Source organism: Cornus florida, unplaced genomic scaffold, assembly GCF_030987335.1.
Source record: "Cornus florida cultivar Cherokee Brave unplaced genomic scaffold, ASM3098733v1 CherokeeBrave_3.0.0_Hap2_Chr03, whole genome shotgun sequence".
NCBI classification, from domain to species: domain Eukaryota; kingdom Viridiplantae; phylum Streptophyta; class Magnoliopsida; order Cornales; family Cornaceae; genus Cornus; species Cornus florida.
The window spans coordinates 7,413,249-7,439,178 of record NW_026775573.1 but is presented as its reverse complement, the minus strand read 5'-3'; the positions used below and the strand labels follow the sequence as shown (position 1 = coordinate 7,439,178).

General features: G+C 33.2%; 2 protein-coding genes across 2 annotated transcripts; one reads left to right on the top strand and one right to left on the bottom strand.

The window, feature by feature from the left end:
- Window positions 1-5,883: 5,883 nt before the first annotated feature.
- Window positions 5,884-10,814, top strand: LOC132299267 (uncharacterized). Its single transcript, XM_059795784.1, has 4 exons — window positions 5,884-6,839; window positions 7,814-8,221; window positions 8,306-8,397; window positions 9,658-10,814. The coding sequence occupies exons 1-4, from the start codon at window positions 6,198-6,200 to the stop codon at window positions 10,442-10,444; spliced, it is 1,929 nt and encodes a 642-aa protein (XP_059651767.1). The 5' UTR covers window positions 5,884-6,197; the 3' UTR covers window positions 10,445-10,814.
- Window positions 10,815-11,088: 274 nt separating this feature from the next.
- Window positions 11,089-15,643, bottom strand: LOC132299268 (protein SOSEKI 1-like). The gene is made up of 8 exons (XM_059795785.1): window positions 15,553-15,643; window positions 14,769-15,140; window positions 13,662-13,822; window positions 13,494-13,563; window positions 13,240-13,358; window positions 12,487-13,156; window positions 12,104-12,211; window positions 11,089-11,362 (listed from the first exon to the last, which is right to left on the bottom strand). The coding sequence occupies exons 2-8, from the start codon at window positions 14,798-14,800 to the stop codon at window positions 11,206-11,208; spliced, it is 1,317 nt and encodes a 438-aa protein (XP_059651768.1). The 5' UTR covers window positions 14,801-15,140; window positions 15,553-15,643; the 3' UTR covers window positions 11,089-11,205.
- Between the last annotated feature and the right edge of the window lie 10,287 nt (window positions 15,644-25,930).

The window sequence follows — 25,930 nt, the reverse complement described above, 5'->3', positions numbered from 1 at the left end:
AAGAAACCCACTCTAGCTAGCAACCATACCAACCAAAGTACATTTTGAGTTTAAGGCCACAGTTTAATTTTCACATGCCTTAAAGCCATTAATGATTTATTTAAATATTAAAGGTTTATTTGGTTCAATTATTTAAAAATAATTTTCAATAATTTAAAATTTTTGAAAACTATTTTAAGATAATTATAAATAACAGTCCTTTTTTAAAAAATTAAATTTTCAGGATATTGTCAACCAAACATATTTTTATACAGTTTTTTAATTTATATTTTTATACAATTTTTTAATTTTCAGTTATCAAAAAATTAAACCAAAAGGGTACATGATTTTATGTTCAACTAGAAAACACAAAAAATTTTAACATCTTATTTTCTAAGTATAAAATTAGTTGCTAACCAATATTTGAACTTCAATGGAGACATAAGATTATGTTTGTAACTTTAGTTAACCTTCCAAATATATATATATATATGTATATGAGATGAAATTAAGTGATATAGATATAAATATATACTAATAGGTCGGTAGCCTAACGGTAACGGACTTCTACTTTACAAAGAGAAGTCATCAGTTCGAATCTCAATTGAAGCATGTATGTGTTAAATACCAACAATGATATTATATATATATATTAGTCACTTTTTTAGAGTGGTTTAATATACCACCTTTTTTGGCATTGCTTAAGGAGACGTTTGATTTATCATTACCTCCTTTTTATATTACACTTTAATTTGAAGGATTTAAAAAAAAAAAAAAAAATCTGAAGGATGGCAAAAGACAAGACAACAAGGTTTCTATAATTGCAATATTCTAAGTACTTATAACCATGATTGAGAATTGTTTTAAAAATGCATATTTTTCTTGGTCAAAGATTTTTTAATGTGTAACTCTTTAATAATTACGGAATATGTTATATTTGGGAGTATTAAATCAATGTCTTGAATTTGGGGTAGAAAGAATTTTAGTTCAAAATTTGTATTAAATTTTTTTCAATTTCAAATTCAAGGTGCTGCATGAGATTTGGCACATGTGCTTAATGACATCTTTAGCGTTACCAATCCAACAAATGTGTTGATCAAAATTTATAAAATTACAATTTTATCCTTCATTTATATAAAATGTAATATAATATATTATTATAATATAAGCTATAACTTTTTAGGTTTAATTCACTTTAAACTTTCAACGAACGGAAGTAGAGGAGGCTAAAATAATAAACAAATCTTCAAGGATGTCGGCGTAATTTACCTATTTTTTAAATTCAACTTTTCACTTATTTATACGATTTTTTGTTTGAAAGGTACTTATTTATACGATTATGAGGCCAAATTGTGGCGAGTATAGATATATAAATACACTACATCGAATATTGGGGAAATGGGAACTGGGAAGACGTAAGGTGGGACCTAGGAGTAGCTATCACGCAATCGCTGTCCAAACTTAGGAAGTTTCAGCAGCATGGGGGGCTTTTTTCGTGGGGTTGAAAGGACTGAACTGAGCCCCTGATTGCGATCTTTTGTCCAGTAAAGTTTTTGATTGTTGCAGTTGCAGAAACGAAAAAGGAGTGTTTCCATTCCATCCAAAATCAAATCTTCTATTATACTTCAATGACACAACTACCCTTTTCCCTTGCTTTGCTTTATATCCACAGTTCATCAAACTAAAGATTTAAAGTTTCTAGCCTCAATCATTACGTTATCCCCACAACCCCCATTGCCCCCACAACCAGCTCCTCATTGTTGTCACTGTCTATTACATTCTTACAACACGCAATTGTAAAAAGTTTTACATCTTTTGTTTTTAATGGCTTTAGTAATATTTGTTTAATTTATAAAAATAATAATAAGAATACTTGCATGTCTCTCACTAAAACTTAAAACCATAAACTCCCTTTTAAAAGAAAAAGGTGAATGATTAATCCTACAAACCCGATGGAAGCCAATGATATTGAAAATGAATAAATTATAGAAATTAGGGAAAACTAAGTAGGATTAAGAGTTTTAAATAACAAATTGATCAATTTTAAAAGTTAATTTTTCACATTGATTAAATTAAACAAAATAATTACAAATGCATCAAGAATTATTGCTAAGGTCTGAAATGTCCTCACACTTTTATTACAAAATACAAAAATATCCTTATTAAAATTGTTTAATTTCAAATATTAAAATAAATAACTATAAATTAGTTTAACTAGCAAATAAAAATTATCCATCTCTTCTTTTCGTCGTCCATCACCGTTGGATTACCTTTTGGAATTGATGTCATCTGATCTGAAAGGTTAGAATTGAAAAGGGAAGCTCTACAAGCTTACTATGGCAGTGATGGTATATCACATAGAAGATTTTTCAATTGTTACCTAAAAGAAGCTATTATTATTGTTAATACATTAGAAGATAAAACATATAATGGGATTTATTAAGGATTTCATATCCTAACAGTAGGGTAATGAAGTATTAAAATATCCACTTGTCTTTCTTTTTTGTTGTTCAGAGGAACCCTAAATTCATAAGATATAACATACTTCTAAACCTACAGAGTCCTAGATCTGAAACTCCTGAACAAAAAAATAACATATTTATATTTATATGTGTGTGTGAAGAGAGAGAGGGAGGGGGACCTAGAAGACTTGCAAGGTGGGTGATGCCCTGGACGTTGGTGGCTGATTGACGACGAAGGTAAGTAATAGAAAATTATTATTCACTAGTCAAACTAATTTTTAATTATTTATTTTATTATATTGAAATTATATAATTTTAAGGAAGATATTTTGGGATTTTGAAATAAGATTGTGAGGATATTTTGGACCTGAATAATAAATATCGATGTATTTGTAATTATTTTGCTTAATTCAATCAATATAGAAAATTAACTTTTAAAATTGATCGATTTGTTATTTATGACTCATAACTTTACCTATGTGTAATTTTCCCTAAATTATATATAAAAACGGTTGCAATGTTGACGTGCTATAATTCAATGCTATAAATATTCTATCAAAATAAAGTGGACCTATAATACAAAATTGTAAAAAGTTTTAGATTTTTTGGACTTGCTTGGTTTGTTACTATGAAAACAGTTTTCTGAGAAAACAAGAAAATAGTAAAAAAATCTCTATTTGGTTCAATTTTTAGAAAACTATTTTATGAAAATTCAGTTATAAAAATATCTGTTTTCAAAGAATAATAAAAAATTATTCTATCTATTCTCTGAATTCTTAATAACAATTTTTAAAGGTTTTAATAGTACTCCGTATTTGTTAATTTATAATAATAATAATAATACTTGAATGTCTCACCAAAACTTAAACCCATAACCTCCCCTTTAAAAGAAAAAGGGAAATGATTAATCCTCCATGATTAATCCTCCAAATCCGATCCTCCAAATCCGATGGAAGCCAAGAGTATTGGAGATGGATATATTATACATTGCAACGATTATAATGCTCACGTGGTACAACTCAGGCTACAAACACTCTACTAAAGCAAAGTTGACTTACAATACAATCAAAAAAATTGATTTGTTTGCTTTGGCAAAATGTTTGTAACTCTCAATTGTATCATGTCAGCTTTATAATTGTTGCAACGTATAATTTCTCGAGTTCAGATTATCTACAGTACGACACGAGAGATAAATGCACTGAGAGTTAACTAAGAGATTTGTTCTATAACACTTGGCATTTGTCTGCATTGCGGGAGTAGTTACAAAATTGAAGTAAAATTCAAAAAATGAAAATGTAGATGTTTGTTTTTAAAGTGGCAAAGAAATGAAAATAAAAGAAGCTAAAAAAAGTTAGGTTATTATTAACTAACCCCTACTTTGTCATTTTACTTTATTCCCGTTAAATGAGGAAAAATGATAGCTTTTTAAAAGGAAAGTAATTAACTTGTTTAAATTTTCTTTTAACAAGGTAAATAATTTTTTTTTAGTCTTATTTATTTTTTTTTTTTATTTATTCGTATAATTTGTTTCTTTCTTATCAAAGGTATACTTGAATGGTACACATCTAGTACTTTAAAAGTAAAGATTGAGAGTTCAAATTTCTCAAAATAAAGCCGTTGTTAGTTTTATTTTATTTTAAAAATTGTTCACTTTCTTTTTCAAACACGATGAAAAGGTTCACAACTTTTTCCTTTTCTTTTCCTTTTATAATTATACAAACAACAAGATTGAATTAATAATATCTTTTAAATTTTATTTTATTTTCATTTTTATCTAATAATAGGTAACTCTCTCTATATTAAAACAATTAGCAAAACTATCCGCTCTCAATATATATATATATATATATATATATATATATATATATATATATTTTCTCCTTATTGCCAATTTATCATCACTCTTGCTTAGATGTCTTTGACTCTTTGGGTAACATTGGTTTGATTTAAGAGTAATGTTAAGAATAGTGGCTATAGGAATGTTAAGCACAATCGCTCTAGCCCTGTCTTTCACAATTGCTTCATTGAGTAGTTGTAAAATGAATCATAAAAGTTCAAAAAATTATATTTATTTATTTATTTAAATATTAAAAATGATAATTTTTCAAGGATAAAATTACCCTTTCAATATTTATATCTTTCATCGGCCTTTTCTTCATGTACATACATATAAACAACTAATCTGGATATATATATATATATATTAATCCAATTGGCTTTACTTTCACTCAAGCTTTTCACAAGTAGATGGATTCTATATATACAAACAGGTTTTCGTTATCATAAGTTATAGTTGAAGTAAAATTATAAAATTGAGTTTTAGTTAGTTTGTGAGTAGGGCTGCAAATGAACCGAGTCGAACTGAGTTTTAGGCTGCTCAGGCTCGGGCTCGTTTACTTATTGTTCGGTTCGGGCTCGTGACGAGCTCAAAAAACTGAGCTCGGGCTCATTATGTATTAAAAAGTTCAAGCTCGGCTCATTTAAGAAAATAAATTGAATTTATAGTTAAATTTTTTTCAAGCTCGTTTTCGAGCTCGCCAATTCGTTTAGTAAATTATTTCATATTTATGTTATACTTTCAAAAAAAAGAATTTCATTAAAAAATAAAAATAAATGTAAAAGAGCTCTATAACAATCCTACAGTTCATAAGCATAAACGATCTTACACGAACTCATGTTCATAAACATAAACGAGCCTACACGAGCTGAACCAATCATTGCTCATGATCGACTCGTTTACTAAACAAGCTTAGAAATTAAACTCGAGCTCGAACTCGGCTCATTTGTTTAACGAGTCCAAATTATTTATGAACAGCTCCGTTCATCTGCAGCCCTATTTGTGAGGGGGAGATGGGATAGGTTTGTAAAAAAAAAAAACTAAAAAAAATGGAGAGTCATGCTGGTGACGTGATCATAATAAAAAATAGATAAAGCAGGTCATATATGCATACATACATATATCGATAAACCACTAGTAAAGAGACAATTTAAAAGAAAAGAAAGAATCCATTGAAAAAAACAAAGAAGGAAAGGGAACGATTCACGCTGAAATTTAGCTTTTTATATATTTATATATCTATATACACGTATTGTAATTTATTGCAAAAATTAGTTAGCATATATAGTATATATACATACGGAAGGAATATCAATTTTAAAAGGGCAATTTTATCCCTAAAAAGGTACTATTTTTAATGTCCAAATAAATAAAAGAAATATAATTAATTAGTTTTAATAACTGATTTTTCAATCAATCAATTACGAGTATAATTCTTCTTCATTTAATTATGAAAATAATTCAATTTTTTTTTTAAATTTTTAATTTTTTGAATTGCGTGTATAAGGCTCCAATCTCCCATCCCTATCTCATTCAACATTCTTTAATATTTTAAGCAGTGAGTGTCAATACATACACACTGTATAATACTATAATTTCTTAAAGCTTGTCCACATTAGCTTTGTTGTTTACTGGTTTGTCCCATTGGATAAAAACACAAGAATAATAACCTGAACCCATTTCTCTTTCGTCTCTTCCTTTCTCTCTCATCATCTCTGCAACTCTGAAACAGAGCACATCTCGATTCGACACCTGTTCACTCCTCTCCAAGAAAGCGATAGCTCCAATGACGTTTTGAGATTCGATACGCCAGCCCATTTGCCCAATCTCTCTCTAAACACTCCCACCACCACTCCCTCTCTCTAGGCCATGGTGGTGTTGCTTCTCTCGCAGAACACAACCACCCATCACCGCCATCAATGGCGTCGCTAACACCCGGCGTCTTATCCAAGCTGCTGCAGAATGTGGACAACAGAGATGTCAGAGTTGCCGGAGAGCACCGATCGGCGCTCTTGCAGGTCATCGGAATCGTCCCCTCTCTCGGCGACGATCCCTGGCAGAGCAGAGGCTTCTTCTTGAGAGTCTCCGATTCGGTGCATTCGGCTTACGTTTCCATCTCTGACGGAGACTCCGATTTGATACTGAGTGACAAGATCCAACTCGGCCAGTTCATTCACGTGACTCGGCTCGACTCGGGCTCCCCTGTTCCGGTGCTTTGCGGCGTAAAGCCGGTGCCGAGGAGGCGACCCTGCGTCGGGAATCCACAGGATCTGATTTCTAGCGATTCGCTGCCGATTCGGACTCGGGTCGATTTTTCGAAGAAAGGGTTTAAGGGTGTGAAGAGAGTGGAGTCCAAAGCGATGACGAAGACGAAGAGATTGGTGAGTGAGGAGACAAAGTTGAGACGGCTTTCTTTGGGAAATGCAAAGGTTGAAGGGTCCGAATCGAGAAGATTGAGTTTTGATTCGGCTCGGAAGGGATGGGATCGGAGTCCCGGGAATAAGAACCCTATATCCCGTTTCAAATCTAAGAACACTTCAACTTCTTCAGATTCTACTTCTGTAAGTTATGTCTATATATATATATTGTGCGTGTATATGTAAATTACTTCCTCTGTTGTTCATTACTTGTATAGCTAATTTTTTGTTCTTATCATTTTTGTCAGTGTTTGATGTTTGATTGAAGACTAGTGAGATTATAGCATTGGCATTTACATTTTGTGTTGCACAATTTCATTATGTGTTCCTATGTGTGTATATATAAATTACTTCCTCTGTTCGTTATTTGTATTGCTAATTTTTTGTTATTATTGTTTTTGTAAGTGTTGAAGTTTGATTGAGGACAAGTGAGATGCGTTGTCATTTTCATTTTGTGTTGAACAGAATATCCACCTTTTGTGGTTCTCTTCTCTTTTCTCTTTCCGTGGAACTTTTTTTGTGTTTGGTTTTGTCTTTGAATTTCCTAATGGTTGTCTTTTATTGGTTTGGTACTTTTGATACTAATGACTGAGAGTTGAACCCTTCTCAAAACCATGAATTTGGGTAGCCCGGCACACGAGGCTCCTGCCATTGCAGGCTCAGGGGAGAGTCACATGTACGCATTACCTCCACATGGAGAGGTTGTTCCCGGTTTCTAACCCTTAACCTCTAGGTCACATTGGAGTAATCTTACTGTTGCGTCAAGCCCCACCCTCTCCCAAAACCATGAATAGTTGAAAAAAATACGTCCTCTGCTTTGAAATCTAATTTTTTGGGGGGAAATTTGATTGTTGAACAGGGGCAATCTCTTAAAGTTTTGTGCTGATGCTTTCTTATGACTAAAATTATATTCTTTTATGTTTCTGAAAGATTTTTAAATACATACTATAATGGGAGAGAAATAGACTTGTTTTAATTTCTTATTTTCACCAATCCATGAATGAACTATTTTGGCTGATTGTTCCAACTTGATCTGCTCAATACGAGTTCTATGTCATGTATTTGTTGTCTCTTGTATGTCACATTTGACTTTCAAATTGTGTTTTGGTCCTCTGCAGATTTTATCTGATAAGAAGGCTTCTCCTGAGAACTTAGGGAAAAAAAAGGTTTCTCCTGAGAAGGGCTTGACATTGAAACACCCAAATCTGAGCATTTCACCACTTAAAAGCAAGAACAGTACTGAATCACATAAATTGAAACACCCAAGTCTGATCATTTCACCACTTAAAAACAAGAACAGTGCTGAATCAAATAAATTGAAACACCCAAGTCTGCTCATTTCACCACTTAAAAACAAGAACACTACTGAATCACATAAATTAATAAGCAAACCTTTGAAAAAAGATTCATCGCTTGATGGCGCTATTCCAAGCCGTCTTAACAAGGTGCCCCTCAGTTTTAAAACTTGGTCTGACCGGAAGATATCTTGGGATTTGCTTCCACCTACCATTCAAGATCTTGGAAAGGTATGCAATTAAATGTTTCGATGTAGCTTTCTAGTTTGTAGCATGCCGAAACCGTGGTTTGATGTAGTTCAGGATGACTTTCAGGAAGCCACCTGTCAGAGAAATGTTGCATTTCTTGCTGCTGTACGTGCAGTAGAGGAAGCATCAGCTACAGAGGGTGTCATTCGATGCATGAGGTACTCCATTTGTCTTCTTCATATTTTGCGTTAACTTGTTGCAATAGTTTGTACATTGTTTGAATTATGATTTTTTAAGCTTAGCCAAGTGAGTTCGAGGCCTGGTTATGTATATTGCTTAATGCTTGGTACTTGTATTTAAATTGCCATTGTGGTTTCTTCTACTTCTCTATAGTATTAACCATCTAATTGAATATGCATTGATTTTCGTCATACATAGTCAACCTATGGTGATTGATTTATTCTCTCTATATCTATCTTGCTTACGGCTTTTAAAAACAGCATATTGTTTTTTTATTTTATTTTATTTTATTATTATCTTGGATTACTTAAAAATCCTTACTTGTCTAAGAAAATACAAGTATTGTTTAAGTTACTTGTATTTTATAGCTTTTGTTTAGGTTGTGGTTCCCAAAGATGCAACAGTATTCATGCTATGGTCCTTTAGGAAAAAAAAAAAAAAAAAATAGGATTGTTAAGCAAGAGTTGGTGTTAGGTGAGTGGAAGTCTTAACTACTGACTTAATTCCTGAACAGGAAACACTTGCCCAAACCAACGGGCAGTGGCCTAGTGGTATTAGGCTCCTACTTCCCCAAGAGAGGTCAGGGCTTCAAGCCTTAGTGGATGCATGTGTGTGTGAGTACCAACTAAGAAAAAAAAAAGTAAACACTTACCCAAGAAATCTGAGCAAGCAACTACATCATGTGGTTCCCTATACATTATATGTTGTCCTCACAAATCTGTAATCAGTTTACCTTTTTTTCCCCACAAACTGAATACAATACGAACAACAAAACCTTTTTCTCCACAAACTGAATATGCAGACAATATTCATATAGAAACCCCTTCTATTTTCTTCTTAATTAGATATTCCCTATGGTTTAGTTATGTTAAAAGTGGAAATACTTTTTCATAAAGACAGGACTGTATTGACTTAGGGCACTAGATTATTGAGTGATGCCTCCGCATGTTTGACAAAATTGCTGGAAACATCTCATAATTCTTTTTTGTGAAATAATTTTCCTATAGATGTGTGCTGGACATGGCATGTTTTAGTTTGTTATCTGTGAAACAAGTTTTGGCCAGCATCACTGGCACGGTCTGCTTGAATTAGTTTGTTTAATGTGGTAACTAAAGGATGAATTAAGTACTAGTAATTATTATGAAAAGAATTTTGGCCCATGAGAAAAAAAATCAGTTTTCTAATTTTGTTCTGTTGTTCAAGCTTGCTAGTGAAGACGATTTATTTTCTTTATCCAGCATTTTTGCGGATATGTTCGAGTTGTCCCAAAAAGATTCTGCAGGACCACTAGTCGAACAATTTTTGAACTTTCATCAAAGTATGCAGAAAGCAGCAGCTCTAGTTGATACCTTGCTCAGCACAAGGTTTTCTGAAGTGAATTGCCGCACCTATTGTAGCTCAAAGGGTCCATTGCCAGAAGTGTGTAAAAATTTGACAAATAAGAATGCCGCATCTTGGATTCAAGCTGCTGTTGAGACTGATCTTTCCAAATTCAGTTTGTTCACAAAGGAAGAAAAGAGGGATGTTTTAAATGGTGAAAAAAGCCACTATGTTGTCTTAGAGAACACCCCAAAGAAAATAGAGTCGGAGAACCATTCACCTCAAAACAAGATAAGCCCTAGAATACATCGTGGCATTGCATCAAATTTAAGTGCAAAGGGGTTGTCTTCTCATTCCAGGCAGCATCTTGCCACCACAAAGAAAACAAATATTGAAAGCGAAGAGTGGTCTGAGGGAAATGGCTTAAAACAAGCGGCAAGTTTGGCAGAAAAACTGCTCTCTATATCTCATGCATGGTTCTTGAAATATTTGGAAGATTCATTAAACAAGGGATTTGGGTTGAGTAGAGGGGAAGGAGGGTCTGAAGTTGCTGGTCTTCTTGGGCAGCTTAAAAGGGTTAATCAGTGGTTAGATGACTCAGTTGGGGATGGATGTGGGACTGATGAAAGGATAGAAGGCTTACGAAAGAAATTATACGAATTCCTACTCGAGCATGTTAATGCTGCCATTGTTGCTAGTAAGTAGTATGGTGAGTAACAAACTAACAGAACATTTGGCAACGCATACTTTACTGATCCATTTCAGGTTTGGGTTTAAATTGGTATACATACTATTAGGGTGCTAGTTTGTTGTCCAGAAGTTACCTCTAAAGATCATTTAACTGTTCTGATTCTCCAACGGTTTTAACTTTAACTGAACGATGGTATAGAAAAAATTGATTCCGACTTGTCTGCCAACTATTATTCGAATGTATAGTTGAAATTTAGTTGGTTCCATGTTCTCTTCAAATGCTCTGAATGTTGGTTTTTTTAGTGTAATGTTCTTAGTTTAAAATCTCTATTGCATCTATATATTAAACAGATGAAAATGTGAATTAGCAAAGCGCTTGTTTTTCCATGATTCCATTTTCTGGGACTGTTGAACTTTCTGATGCAATGGATGATAGTATGTGTTTTGTCGGAGTAGTGTCGGAGTAGATATTGGGTGAGCCGGGCTTACTTACCACGTCTTTGATATTCCATTGAATCATTCCATCTTGCCATCAAGTTGAGAAGAAATCTCTGGTTGGGCATACTGATGTCACGGTCTTCTCGTTTTGTCCAGCCACAAACAACAAGACCTGGTATTAATAGGGCAATCAAACTCCACAAGGAGGAGAGCAAGAGAAGATTATTAAAGTTACTTAGTTTTGTAACTTTACAATGAGAAAGAAAGTTGTATGAGTATAAGAATTATATAATCATAAAATTACAGGAATTTACTTGGGACAAGCAATAGCTTGAAATTTAATTCTGGTTAAAAGAATCCATTGACAAGCTCTTTGATGGTGATTTTATCTCAAAAGCAGCAGCAAAACTAACACCCTTTGCTGAGGCCTTGGTTCCCTTACAGGACTTCATGTGTGTGTGCATTTTCTTCGGAATGAATGTCTTCCCACATTGCCTGCATTGGATTAGGCATGTTTTAGGTCACAAACCACTTTTGTGTTGATGAACACAATAAAAGGTTGGCCTAACGAGGGAAGGAATAATCTTTTGAGGGAGAGAATTTTTTTTTTTTTCTCCCAACGTTAAAGTAAATGCACATACACTCACAATATTAATTCTAGCATGATTTGATGATAACATCTAAATCTAGCATGATTTGATGATAACACCTAATACGAAAGCATTTTAAAAGTTCAATTTGTCAAAAACAAAGTTCCTATTGAAAGAATATAATGTTCAAGTCCAATGCTTGGGCTAAAAATGTCTAATTATGTGTGTCTGTCACATATATGAGAGCAAACCTGCACTTAGCAATAGGTCCAATGTCACCATTATATACCAATCAATGCCAAATTCTTCTTTTTTTTGGGGAAAAAAAAAAAAAAAAGGTTTTGGGTTAATTTTATTTATTTATTTATTTTATTTATAAAAAAGGGTTGTTTTCACATTTGTTGGATTCTAAAGATCTAATCAAAGTTGAATCTTGGACTCCGAGATTCCCCTTGGTTGGACTTGGACCCATTAGATTGACCACTCCAAGTGCACACATACAAACTAATATGATTGGTGCATATTTTATTGAACAAGTAACTATCAACCATACTATATTGACCTTAATGCCCCTTGATTTATAGGACTCATGGTTGGGTACTCTGGCCAATTCACAACCAAACTGGATTTGGTAAGTTCAACTTACGAGCAATTCGGCCCATTGACTGGCTTGTAAGCAGCAAAATTCGGTTTGGTGTTACTGAATTCACTCTCCTTGTTCTTCTTTGAACTCTTCCCCCCGTCACAGCTTCTCCTGTCAACCATATACTCTCACCAATTAGCCAAACTAAAAGTCTATAACAAATATCACATCTATATATATATATATAGATACATGTGTGTATATATATATATATATATATATATATATATATTTGTGTGTTTATACATACATGTGTGTATATCTTGAAAGGAAAATGATATATAGTCGGGGAGATAATAATGCCTCCCCAGTCACACAAAAACAGTCAGACAGTTCCGACTATCGGACTCATATTAATTCAAATTAATAAATAATGATCGACTTACCGAGCACTATGGTGGTGGTGGATTTGATTGCAAGGGGTCCCAAAAATCCTCTCAGACCCTCCAACCTTCTCTCCTTTGCAAATCAATGGCGTAGAATCACTGTTAAACACACTCAAAGAACTCCTGTCACGCCGGTTGATCATCGCCATTGTTGAGTCCTTAGTGTCCACAGCACCACAAGTGATCAAGTTTCGGAACACCTGAGAAGCTCCATTAGAGTAGCTTTTGCTCTTGTTGAAGGAAGAGGAGTGAGACCACGCCGACGAAGATGTTGATGATGATGAAGCCGGTGTACTAATCTTTTCTTTGTCACCATTGTTGTTGCTGCTGCTCTTCTTCTTACTCTTCTTGCTCAAAAGACTAGAATACAAATGAGAAGAATTCTCAAACTTGTCAATTTGTTCGTGTGATTCTTGTTTTGTTGTATCCGAATGCTTCTTTTCCTCGACCTGAACTAAATCATCCGCTAAGTTTGATGTCTCGGAGCCGAAAACAGGAGACTCTTCTTCGATTTCAGATGATGTTTTCAGTGGTATGTCCATTGTAGCTTGTGAATCACCTTGAATTGCTTCTTTAGAAGAGTGTTTGTGGTCTTTGGCCTCATTTTCAAGATGTTGAAGAAGTGACTTATTTTGCATGGAAACTTTCTTTTCACCATATGAATGAAGATCTGTTGTAATTAAATTAGAAATTATACGTATTGACTATTTTTAAATTAAATGATTATTTGAACCAAAAAAAAAAATGATTTACCGCAATCAAGGGTATTAGAGACAATTTCGGATCCTTTGAGGATATATTCATTGTCAGAGATTGGTGTGATGAGATCCTCATCCAGCAAATCTTGCCATACATAACCTGTCCTGTACCTCCTGCACTCAAAAAATCATATACGTCAAATGCTATACACACACACACACACACACACACACATATATATATATTTTTTTTTTCAATGATTTTCGTGCAGAAAACCGAATAACATAAAATTTTACATGAAAATGTACCTTTTGTAAGACCAAGAAAATGATTCAGGCATGTCCTTTCCTCGCAATTCCGAAAGCCATCTCTTAACATCTGTTTTCTCCAACAATTAAACCAAAACCCATGAAGCCAAACAGACAATACACACATATATAAGAGATTAAACTATGATAATGAAGAAATTAATCAACCTTGCAAACGAACACCATTTCGAGAGAGATGGTGGACTCGAATGAGATGGGGATGTTCAATCCGACCCTCACGGCTGAGAAAGTAGACAACGTGAAGGCGTCTCACCTCACCACCACCGCCACCGCCGCCGCCACAACCTTGTCCTTGGGCCTCCATTCTTCTGTACAAATGTCACACCACAAAATGATCATCGAGAAAGAACACATTGATCTTCTTTTTAGGCAAATTTAAATTAACTAATTTGAAAAATAATAATTAAATATAACAATCTAAGCCCAATAACAATCTTTGTCTATGCTAGGCCTGCTGTAGAAAAAATCCAATAACATAACAAACTCATCGTGTTTCATCACCAATTCATTAAAAAAACAAGTGAAATTTTTGTGCAGACACAACAAACATATAGAATTGATATAGAAATGATAAAAATTGCTCACACTTATCAAAAGAATAATTGGGTTTCGAGATTAGCAATGGTCACTTTCTATGTAGCAGGCGAGCACACACACTCAGTGTTTGTGTGCGTGTGTGAGAGAGAAAGAGAAGAGAGTAGAGTCTATATTGATGCTCAAAAGGTGGATGGTGACCAGATTCGTAACTACCAGTATAGTAGTATAGCTACCACAGTAGATAAACTTGGGTCCCCAAGAATTTAATCTGATTTCACGCGATATGCTCAACTTAATATAGTTTTATTTATATACCTTGTCAGCTTTTTACCATATTTATTACACTTTCCATAGTTACTAGAAAAAAATTAAAATGAAACATATATATATATATATATATATATAATAGGTGTTCTGAGTATGGTTTTATCATATTTCCAACTCAATGACACATTTATTACTCTCTAGTGTCATCAAATTGGAAGAGAATCTACTTGCCCCTGCATATCTATTAGATATATATATATATATAGCATGTCATTTTCATTCAGAGTGCAGCATATATACGTTGTTGGTAAATAATTCCAAATAGAAAAATGCTTCTAGGGCATGTGTCCCACTTTAAACAATCCAACGGTTAGGGTTTTCGTTTGTCCAATCATAGCCATTGGTATTATCAGTCAATAAAAAATACATCATTAATTAAAATTTTCTCACCTATTTATATAAGGAAGGGAGTGACATGACATCAATGGTGGGACGTGGCCTCATCACGGGCGGAGTCGGAAATTTTACTGGTCGGAAAAAGAAAAAAAAGAAAACAAAAAACTGAAAACATTTATAAATCAATTGACCATAAATTTCTTTATAATATCTTTCTTATTAGTATATATATTGAAAAAAAAAAAAAAAGAGTTGAATTTGTCAACAGAAACATGGAACAGAGCAAGCTTCACCTTCTCACAATTCGCTCTTCTTCACAAAGCCCAATTCCTCCTTTAATTCCATTGCTGCAACCACTCAATCCTTTTTAATTTGTTCCGATTAGACGTCTCTTTTTTCGCCTTTTGTTATCTCCAACTTCATATACTGAAATTCAGAATAAAAAAATTCTAGTCACTCCTAAAAAATTAAACATATATGTATATATAGATCGACCACCAAAGTTTCACTGCATATTAGCTAACTTGCATGGAACCCAATTTGGCAGGATAATAATAAAAAAAAAAATGACAATTATATTTTAAGAAACTTTCATGGACAAAAAAGTTAGATTCACAATTCATTTACTCATCACCAAAGTTTCAACGAACATTTGTTTTCTTTTTAAAAAAAATTTATGTGAAAGTTGCAATTATATATTCTAAACCCACAGAACCAAATTACATATAAGCTAGAATTTCTATGATCAATGTCAAGTTTGGATTTTTGAAGCTAAAAGTATTCACTTCAGTTACTCACTCACAAAAATAATAATAATAATGAAGGATGAACAACTTACATCTCTTGTTTTATGCTTGAAAACAAAAATCTCTTCTTGGCAAATTCTTGAGAGAAACTTCATAGTTTTTTCATATATATACATACATATATATATGTGTGTGTGTGTGTGTGTGTGTGTAGAGAGGGAAGGGTCTTTAATCAGTTGTCATGGGAACTCATTTGATGGTGAAATCTACGCACATCCAAAAGTGTGCGTGCCGTTTCAGCTCAGACACAAACAGTAGCAACTAGCAACTGTGTATATATATATAGATATATATGTATGTATCTATGTGTGTGTATATATTATTTATAAACCAATGAAGATCGAACCAATCTTTGTTCATGTCGTTTACTTCACAGTTTATAGCAAGAACTTAGAACGACGTCGTGCAGGCTGATGAAGATGTGAGAACACGATAAATGGGTTATGACAACCCCTCCATCATTAGTATTTCTTTAAGGGTTTGTTTGGTTGTCAAGAATTTTATGATAACAACATCGTAACAGATCATTGCGAAGGTTGGATTGGAAGGAATTATGGACGTTGAAGCTCTAAATTATTTTCATCAGATATGCAAATCAATTAGATTATTCAAATATTCTTTATTTAAATTTTTTTTCCCCTTTTAATAGGAGGCCCCCATATTATAATAAAATCAATGGAAAATTGTTTGAACTTTGAAGGCAAGTTGGAGTCATTTTCAATTTGAGTTTTATTATTCCAAACTCTGAAAATGAGAAAGCTATGTTTCTTCTTAAATACATATGTTTTTGATCCACAAATATATATATATATATATATTGATAAGCCATATTAAGTTTGTAATTATGTAACATATAGTTTTTTACTAATTCAATGCAAATTGAATTTTGACTAAATCACTCCAATTACCAACACTTTTATGACAGAATTATAACATATTAAACTAATTAATCAGAGTTTTTGGGCCGTCCGAGTAGCAAGACATAATTACTCATTTGTTTTAAGTTTATGAATAAGTGAATAAATTTATTTGGGATCTACATGTAATTTTGTTGATGCTTAATTATTTTTTTGATCAATTGTTGAAACATATATATATATATATATAGCAGGAGGATAATATAATGGGTTGAGAAAGGAATCAAACAAAATTTATTAAACATATCATCAAATGTTGTTAAAGAATTCTTTTGGCACGGGTACAAAATTGTACATAGAACATTAGGTTCAACTTTTCAATCAGCAACTAATATTTGCCCTTCCCTATTTTGAAGAAATACCATTTAGTCGAATCTGCTTTTTTGTCACATGCACACAATTTTAATAATGTATCAAATAATAGCTCCAACAAAAAATTGCTTGGCTTATCAAGTAATTGCTTGATTAAATAAAACAAACGAACAAGGTTTCTTGATCATCCATTTTTAAATTTTTATTTTTTTGATGAACTAATTCTCTATTTTATTGATTTATTGCAATTTGCAAATATATTATGATGGAACAATTGTACTGTGGTTGGGCTGATTCTTGTTCCAAGAGCAAACTGACGTAGCAAATAATGCACAATCTTACAAAAATTTAAATGTGGTTGGTGACCCATTAACCTCCATTTACAACTAAACGGATAGTACCCAAATAATAATAATAATAATAATAATAATAATAATAATAATTATTATTATTATTATTATTATTATTATTAGGAATTTTATACAGTTTTTTGCCTTTCCACGCTCTTCATTAATTATTTTTCTTTTTTAATAATTTTTCCCCCTTCTATAAAAAGAAGATCCTTTACTATGAATCGGACTATTGTAATGGGTGGATGTTTGAGCATTAATCCAAAAACTTATACTCATACCCACCTATTTATAGACAAGCTGCCCCCTATAATATTCCATCTCAACAAAATTTCTAGGAGTATGCAAAAAAACCATCAACGCAAAATACCAAATCGGACATGACCGAATCAGGCGGTCTGGGTCGGTTCCATAGCAGTTTGGTCCGGTCACGGTTGTAAAATAATGGAATCGTAAATTTTTGGTTCGGTCCTGAATTAGGGTACTACATACAGGACTGGACCGGTTGTGACTGAACCGTTATAATATGTGTGTGTGTGTGTATATATATATATATATATATATATATATATATATATATATATATATAGCTATACCTATATTAATATATATACTACTCTTAACTTTGTAAGAGATTTCCCCACAATGATCAAACTTGAGCCAACATTCATCACTGTCTGATATTTTTTTATTTGCTTTTGCTTCTTCTATTGTTTTGATTTTTGAGTGCATGCCAACATTCCTCCACTATCTCTTTTCTTTTTCTTCTTCTTTTTCTTCTTCATCATCACGAGATCCAGTTGTTGATCAATGTCTCTTACGCAACCTTCGAATTTCGGTCATCACCGTCGATCATTTATCGTTGTCGTCGGTGATATCCTTTCTCACACTCTCTTCCCTTCTCTCTCATTTTCAGTTCACAGACCTCTGAGTCTCACGACGTGTTTACGCTTTAAGCACAACCAACAACGACAACGAATCAAGTTTTTTAGTTTTTAACCACGGATTTGTCATCCTTTGCAGTTTTAGCAAGATCCAACCTTATTTTAATTTTTAGGGTTTAACTTTTGGGTGTATTTCACTCACTTTCCCCTCTTTTTCTTTCTATTTTAGTTTTGGATTCGGGAATGTGAATGCTTTTATTGTTATTTTTGTTATATATACAATTCTAAGGGGAGGAAAAATCAACTAGAACCGTGAAACCAAACCGAACCAAACTTTTTTTTCACAAGTTGGGTTGGTTCGGTTTCATGGTTCAAATGGTCTGGTTTGGTTTCAGATTTTTTGGAATTGTAGGGAGTGATTTGGTTCAAAAAATCCTTAAAACCGGACCAAACTGGACCATGTGCACGCCTGAAAATTTTACATTATTCTGAGCAATTGATTCATCTCTTTTGATCTTTGAGAAATTTATTATTTATTACCATAATTTGCAGCATGAAAAATCACATGCTGCAACTAAAATAAATTATTTGTGAAAGAGGAGAGATGCCTTTCATGGGCCCAATAAACACTGGAACTTTCAGGCCAAGCCCAAGTAGGATAAGATAATGGATTGCGTTTTATAGGCCGAGTTGCATAAGTCTCACAATTTGCGTGGAGAACAAGGCCACATTTGTGGCTTATCAGGGAAGCTAAAATTTGAGCCTATATAAGGCCATGTATATGTACTACTTTGAGACATACTTGAATAAAAAGCTTTTCATTCTCTCTCTCTATGTGAAATTTTTGCTTTTCATTTCTCTCATAATATTACTATATATATATATATATATATATATATATATATATATATATACATATATTTATTATACGTTATCAACACGAGCTCTATCTATCTCAGATTTGAAAAAGAAGCTTTCTCCCCCTCTTTCTATATTAACTATATATCTTTTTTGTGATATTAGTTTTGATAAATTGTTGGGTTTGTTTGCTTTATCGAAGAAAATTGTATTTCTGACTTCAAAGGGTAAAAAAAATTTAATTATTGATTATTGTTCATAAAATAAATTTGTTCACTTAAAAAAAAATATGTGTGCTCATACTATTGTCGGTTCTACCACCTTTATTATTTAATGATCTATTAATTATGGTCGGTTTACCACCTTTATTATTTAATGATTTATGACCGGTTTTTACCGCCTTTATTAATAATTTATTCACTATGGTTGGTTTTACAGTCTTTGTTATTTAAATAATTTATATTATGTTATTGTTTTCACTTAATGTCATTTTATTTATTTATATACTATGCTAAATTGTATTTTTATATTGTTGTCACATTTAGTTATTCTGAAAATGTCAAACTTGATAAAGCTCAAATTCGTGGCCTTGGACATTTCTGGTAAAAATTATTTAATTTGGATTCTGAATGCTCAGATCCATTTAGATGCCATGGGCCTCGGAAACACAATTAAAGAAGAGAATGATGCATCATTACAAGATAAAACGAAGGCCATGATTTTCCTTTGGCACCATATTAGTGAGAAACTAAAAACTGAATACCTCACTGAAAGAGATCCACTGTGTTTGTGGAAAAATTTGAAAGAAATATATGATCATCAAAAAACTGTTATCCTCCCAAAGGCTCGGGCTGATTGGTAGCAACTGCGGTTGCAAGATTTTAAAACTGTGACTGAATACAACTCTACCCTATTTAAAATCAGCTCTACATTGAAATTGTGTGGTGATACCTTCACTGGTGAACTTTTATTGGAAAAAAACATTCATCACATTTCATGCATCAAATGAACTCTTACAACAACAATATCGAGAGCGTAGATTTAAAAAATATTCAGAATTGATATCATGTTTACTTGTGGCAGAGCAAAATAACGAGCTTTTGTTAAGAAACCACTAGTCTCGTCCAATTGGATCGACACCGATCCCTGAAACATATGTTGCCTTATCCAGTGGTTGTGGACATGGACGTGGTCTTGGTGGTAGAAATGGCTATAATAATGAATATGGTCGTGGTAAAAATAACTATCACAATAATGAATATGGTCACAGTAGAAATCATTCCTATTACCGTGAAGGATATCAATCCTCAAATTTTCGCAATAAGAGATCCACACTATATCCCCAATGAGAGATTATAATGAAATGAAAGAAGTAAATGGAAGGATGTGACTCAACCTCCCGAGGCACATGATGATACTTGTTATCGGTGTGGAACGACAGGGCATTGGCAAAACATTTGTCGCACACCTAAACATCTGGCTGAACTTTACCAAGCCTCAATAAAAGAAAAGGGGAAACAAAAAGAAATGAATTTCATTGACCATGATGAGCTAGTTAACATCACAAATTTGGATGTATCAGATTTTTTTGAGGACCGTGATGAAAAGATAGACTTCTTGATTGGTGATGGAAATGTCCACACCAATTAATCCTATTTTCATTTCATATTCTGTCACTATGTTATCTTCAACAAGTTTTTATTTTCCTTGTATTAAAGTTTTTATTTTCTAGTTTGTATAAAAGTTTCTTTTCTGATAAAGAAATTTGTATGAATAGGAATGGATCTGACTAATTCCAAAATAAATGGAGAAGATATATGTCTTACAGATAGTAAAACGACACACACAATTCTTCGAGATCAAAAATATTTTTCTCACCTAACTCTGACAGATGCTAGTATCAGTACAATATCAGGTCCCACCGACTTGATTGAAGGCTCTAGACGAGCCAACATCATTTTACTACGTGGAACAAGATTATAAATCAATGATGCCTTATATTCTAGAAGATATCGGAGAAATCAGTTGAGTTTTAAAAACTTGCGTCGTAATGGGTATCATATTGAGACCGCAAATGAAAGAAATGTGGAATATCTTTACATTACTTCCATTACCTCATGCAAAAAACTGATATTAGAAAAACTCTTTGTTTTCTCTTCTGGGTTATACTATACAACCATTAGGACAATTGAGTCAAATGCTATGATACATAAAAAATCTTATGACCCAAAACTTTTTATACTTTGGCATGATCGACTTGGTCACCCGGGGAGTATAATGATACGTCAAATTATTAAAAATTCACTTGGACGCACACTAAAGGATCAAAAATCATCTTACCAAATAATCATATATGTACCGCCTGCTCACAAAGCAAGTTGATTATCAGACCATCCCCTTCAAAAGTCTTTGTTGAATCTCCCCCATTTTTACAACGAATTTACGGAAATATATGTGGGTCAATTCATCTACTTTGTGGACCATTTCGCTATTTTATGGTCTTAATTGATGCCTCAACACGCTGGACACATGTTTGTCTGCTTTTTGCTTGTAATGTTGCATTTGCTAGATTTCTTACTCAAATCATCAAATTACGAGCACACTTTCCTGATTACCCAATTAAGACAATCCGTTTTGATAATGTCGCTGAATTTTCTTCTCAAGTTTTTGATGATTATTGCATGTCAGTTGGAATTAATGTTAAATATCCTGTTGCACATACTCATACTCAAAATGGTATGGCCGAATCTTTTATTAAAAGACTTCAGTTAATTGGTCGTCATTTACTTACGCGAACAAAATTACATGTTTCTGTCTAGGGTTATGCCATATTACATGCTGCATCATTAGTTCGTATATGACCAACTGCTTATCGTAAGTACTTACCATTGTAACTTATTTTTGGTCAACAACCAAATATCTCTCATATAAAAGTTTTTGGTTGTGCTGTTTTTTTTTTAATTGCATCACCCCAACGCACTAAAATGGGTCATCAACGGAGACTTGGAATTTATGTTAGTTTTGATTCTTCATCTATTATTAGATATCTTGAACCCCTGACAGGTGATATCTTTAAAGCACGATTTGCTGACTGTCACTTTGATGAGGCTGTTTTCCCACCATTAGGGGGAGAAAAGGCACAGCAGCAACATGATATTACTTGGAATCACCTGGAATTGTCTCATTTTGTTCCTCGCACAAATCAATGTGAATGAGAAGTTCAGAGGATTATTCACTTGCAAAATGTTGCAAACCAATTACCAGATGCATTTACTGATACAAAGAAAGTAATAAAATCACATATACCAGCTGCAAATATTCCATCTCCAATTGCTGTCCCTGAGGGACCTTCTATCAATAATGCAGCAAATGCATCTAAAACACGCCTGAAGCGTGGCAGACCAGTCGGTGCAAAAGATACTGCTCTTCGTAAAAGGAAATCACAAAGAAAAGCTGGCACTCCTAAAGAGGCCATAAAAGGAGCAACATATATTATTGATCAATCTGAAATAATAGCCTTTGATAAGGCAGAGGCTCTTGATGAGTCGCAGGTACCTAAAAATGATGAAATAATAAATATTGATAAGGCAAAGGCAACAGATGATGATATGACCTTTGATAAGGCACATACCCTTGATGAGGCAAAGGTACCTGAAAATGATGAGATCTCACTAAATTATGAAACGAGAATATAAATGAAATTGTTGTTGACAATATATTCTCATATGTCGTTGATCTTGATATTGATAATGAGGATTCGGAACCTTAAAACGTCGAAGAATGTCGACGAAGAAATGATTGGCCAAAATGGAAGAAGCGATACAAGCAGGCTAAATTCATTAGCTAAACGTGATGTATTTGGATCAGTAGTCCAGACACCTGAGGGTGTTAATCCTGTTAGGTACAAATGAGTATTTGTATGAAAGCGTAATAAGAAAAATGAAATCGTGAGATACAAAGCCCGACTGGTAGCTCAAGATTTCTCACAGAGACCTGGTATTGATTATGAGGAAACATACTCCCCGGTGATCGATGCACCCACATTTAGATTCATAATACATTTGACAGTCACAGAAAGATTGCATATGCATCTAATGGATGTGGTTACAGCATATTTATATGAATCACTAGATAGTGATATTTATATGAAAATCCCAAAAGGATTTAAAATGCCTGAAACAAAACTACGTAATATGTATTCGATAAAATTACAACGATTCTTATATGGATTGAAGCAATCTAGACGAATGTGGTACAATCGCCTTAGCGATTACTTACTCAAAGAAGGGTATGTGAACAATCATATTTGTTCATACATTTTTATTAACAAATCAGAATCTGGTTTTGTTATTGTTGCAGTATATGTTGATGATCTGAATCTTATGTAAACATTGGACGAGATCGAAAAAACGGCCACTTATTTAAAGAAAGAATTCGAAATGAAAGATATTGGGAATTTTTTTTTTTTTTTTGCCTTGGGCTGCAGGTTAAACATTTTTCGAGCGGTATTCTCATCCATCAATCAACATATACAGAAAAGATTCTGAAACGTTTTCATATAGATAAAAACCCATGCCGATCCATTGAGCTCTCCAATGGTTGTCCGATCACTTGACATCAAGAAAGATCATTTTCGTTCTCCAGAGGATGATGAAGAACTCCTTGGTCCTGAAGTGCCCTATCTTAGTGCAATTGGTGCTCTTTTGTATCTTACAAATTGAACAAGACCTGACATAATTTTTCCAATCAATTTATTAGCAAGGTATAGTTCTGCACCAACCCACAGACATTGGAATCTAGTCAAACACATGTTGCGATATCTTCGTGGTATAATTGATATGGGATTGTTTTATTCAAAAGTACCAAATTCTCAATTAATTGGCTAGGCAGATGACGGTTATCTCTCTGATCCGCATAAAGCTTATTCACAAATAGGATATGTATTTACCTGTGGCGGCACTGCTATATCATAGTGATCTATGAAACAGACAATGATTGCAACTTCCTCAAATCATTCTGAGATATTCGCAATTCATGAGGCAAGTAGGGAATGCATTTGGTTGAGGTCAATGATCCAACATATTCGAACAACATGTGGTCTCTCATCAATAAAAGATAGCCCAACAGTATTATATGAAGATAATGCGGCATGCATTGCATAGATGAAAGAAGGGTATATTAAAAGTGACAGGACCAAGCACATCTTACCAAAATTCTTTTATGCACATGAACGCCAGAAAAAATGTGATATTGATATTCAGAAGATACGTTCATGTGAAAATCTAGCAGATCTATTCACTAAAACGTTTCCAACTACAACATTCAAGAAACTGGTGCACAACATTGGAATGCGTTAACTAAAGGATCTTTAGGGTTGAACTAATGAGGGGGAGTAATTGATCGAAGATGTATTGGCATACTATACTCTTTTTCCTTCATCCAGGTTTTGTCCTACTGGGTTTCTCTGGCAAGGTTTTAATGAGGCAGTTTTAATCTATGCAATACCATTTTCAGATATACAAGAATACTGTACTCTTTTCCTTTCACTAGGGTTTTTTTCCACTTGATTTTCCTTAGCAATATTTTAATGAGGCATATTCTTAGTGTAGTATTGTGGACCCCAAGGGAATGTGTTATATATATATAATTGTGTGGGGTCCAAATGGATTAAGTAATCCATAATGTCACCTTTTTGCGTGGAGAACAAGGCCACATTTGTGGCTTATCAGGAAAGCTAAAATTTGAGCCTATATAAGGCCATGTATATGTACTACTTTGAGACATACTTGAATAAAAGGCTTTTCACTCTCTCTCTTTCTCTCTGTGAAAGTTTTGCTTTTCATTTCTCTCATAATATTACTCTCTCTATATATATATATATACACACACACACATATATATATATACATATACATATATTTATTATAGTCATAAACTTATTGGTTATTCCAAGAATAGTGACAATGTAGTAACTCAGGCGAATGAGTGATTAAATGTTTATTTTCATTAAAAATAAATAAATAAATATATGTATATATGTACATATATTTATTATAGTCATAAAATTATTGGTTGTTCCAAGAATAGTGACAATGTAGTAACTCAGGCGAGTGAGTGATTAAATATTTATTTTCATTAAAAATAAATAAATAGTAAGTCTTTGTTGTCTGTATCTTTCAACAATCCAAAAATTTCTCCTCTTAGTCACCTAAAGTACATTAGTCTACAAAAACATTTTGAAGCATTTTCATGAATAAGTGAATCACGTGTATCCAGTGGCGGAGGGAACTAATGCCCAGGGGGGGCACATGCCCCCCCTGACTTTTTTTTTTAAAATAGTATATGTATATTTTTATAAAAATCCAAAAATGCCCCCCCTGAATTTTTTTTTTTGCCCTCATATATTAGTAATACTTTAGTATATCAAGCCCATTTAAGTCATTCACCTATATACTACCAAATAAAGTCCTAACACAGTACCAAATATAGCCCAGACAAAACAAAAAGTAAAAAATACGTCTAACCAAATAAACCCCAAAGACTGAAAGACCCAAACAAAACTTCACTTTCTTAACTTCGCTTTTTTTAACTTTTTAGTTTTTTTGGTTCAAAACTCAAAAGTGAGATACGAAAAGCTCAAAAGCAGAAACTTGGACTCTCACGCTGGCGCCATGGTTATGTTCAGGTTTTAAATCTTCATCGTTTGCGATGGAATTGGAACTGGAAGGCAGGATCAAGGATACCCAATTTGTTTCGCTGTTGATTCACCGTGTTTGATTTGCAGGTAAACCCAAAACCCTAGTTTTTTTTTTTTTTTTTACATGAATCAGATTCTTTTTCTATACTTTTATAGTTTTACTCAAATCCATGGGATGCAATCAATGATTCAATGTGCTTCTTCTCCTCCTACATAAGATTTTGATGCCAGACTAGCTTTGATTTTCTTTCTTGACTAAATTATAATTTTCTCTCTCTCTCTTTTTTTTTTTTTTGAAAGATCTCTGACCTTCCTTAGTTCCTTTCTGTAATTTTGTCACATCTTTGATTGGTAAAGTGTTTTGTATGTTTCCCAGTAATTCTCTTCTTTTT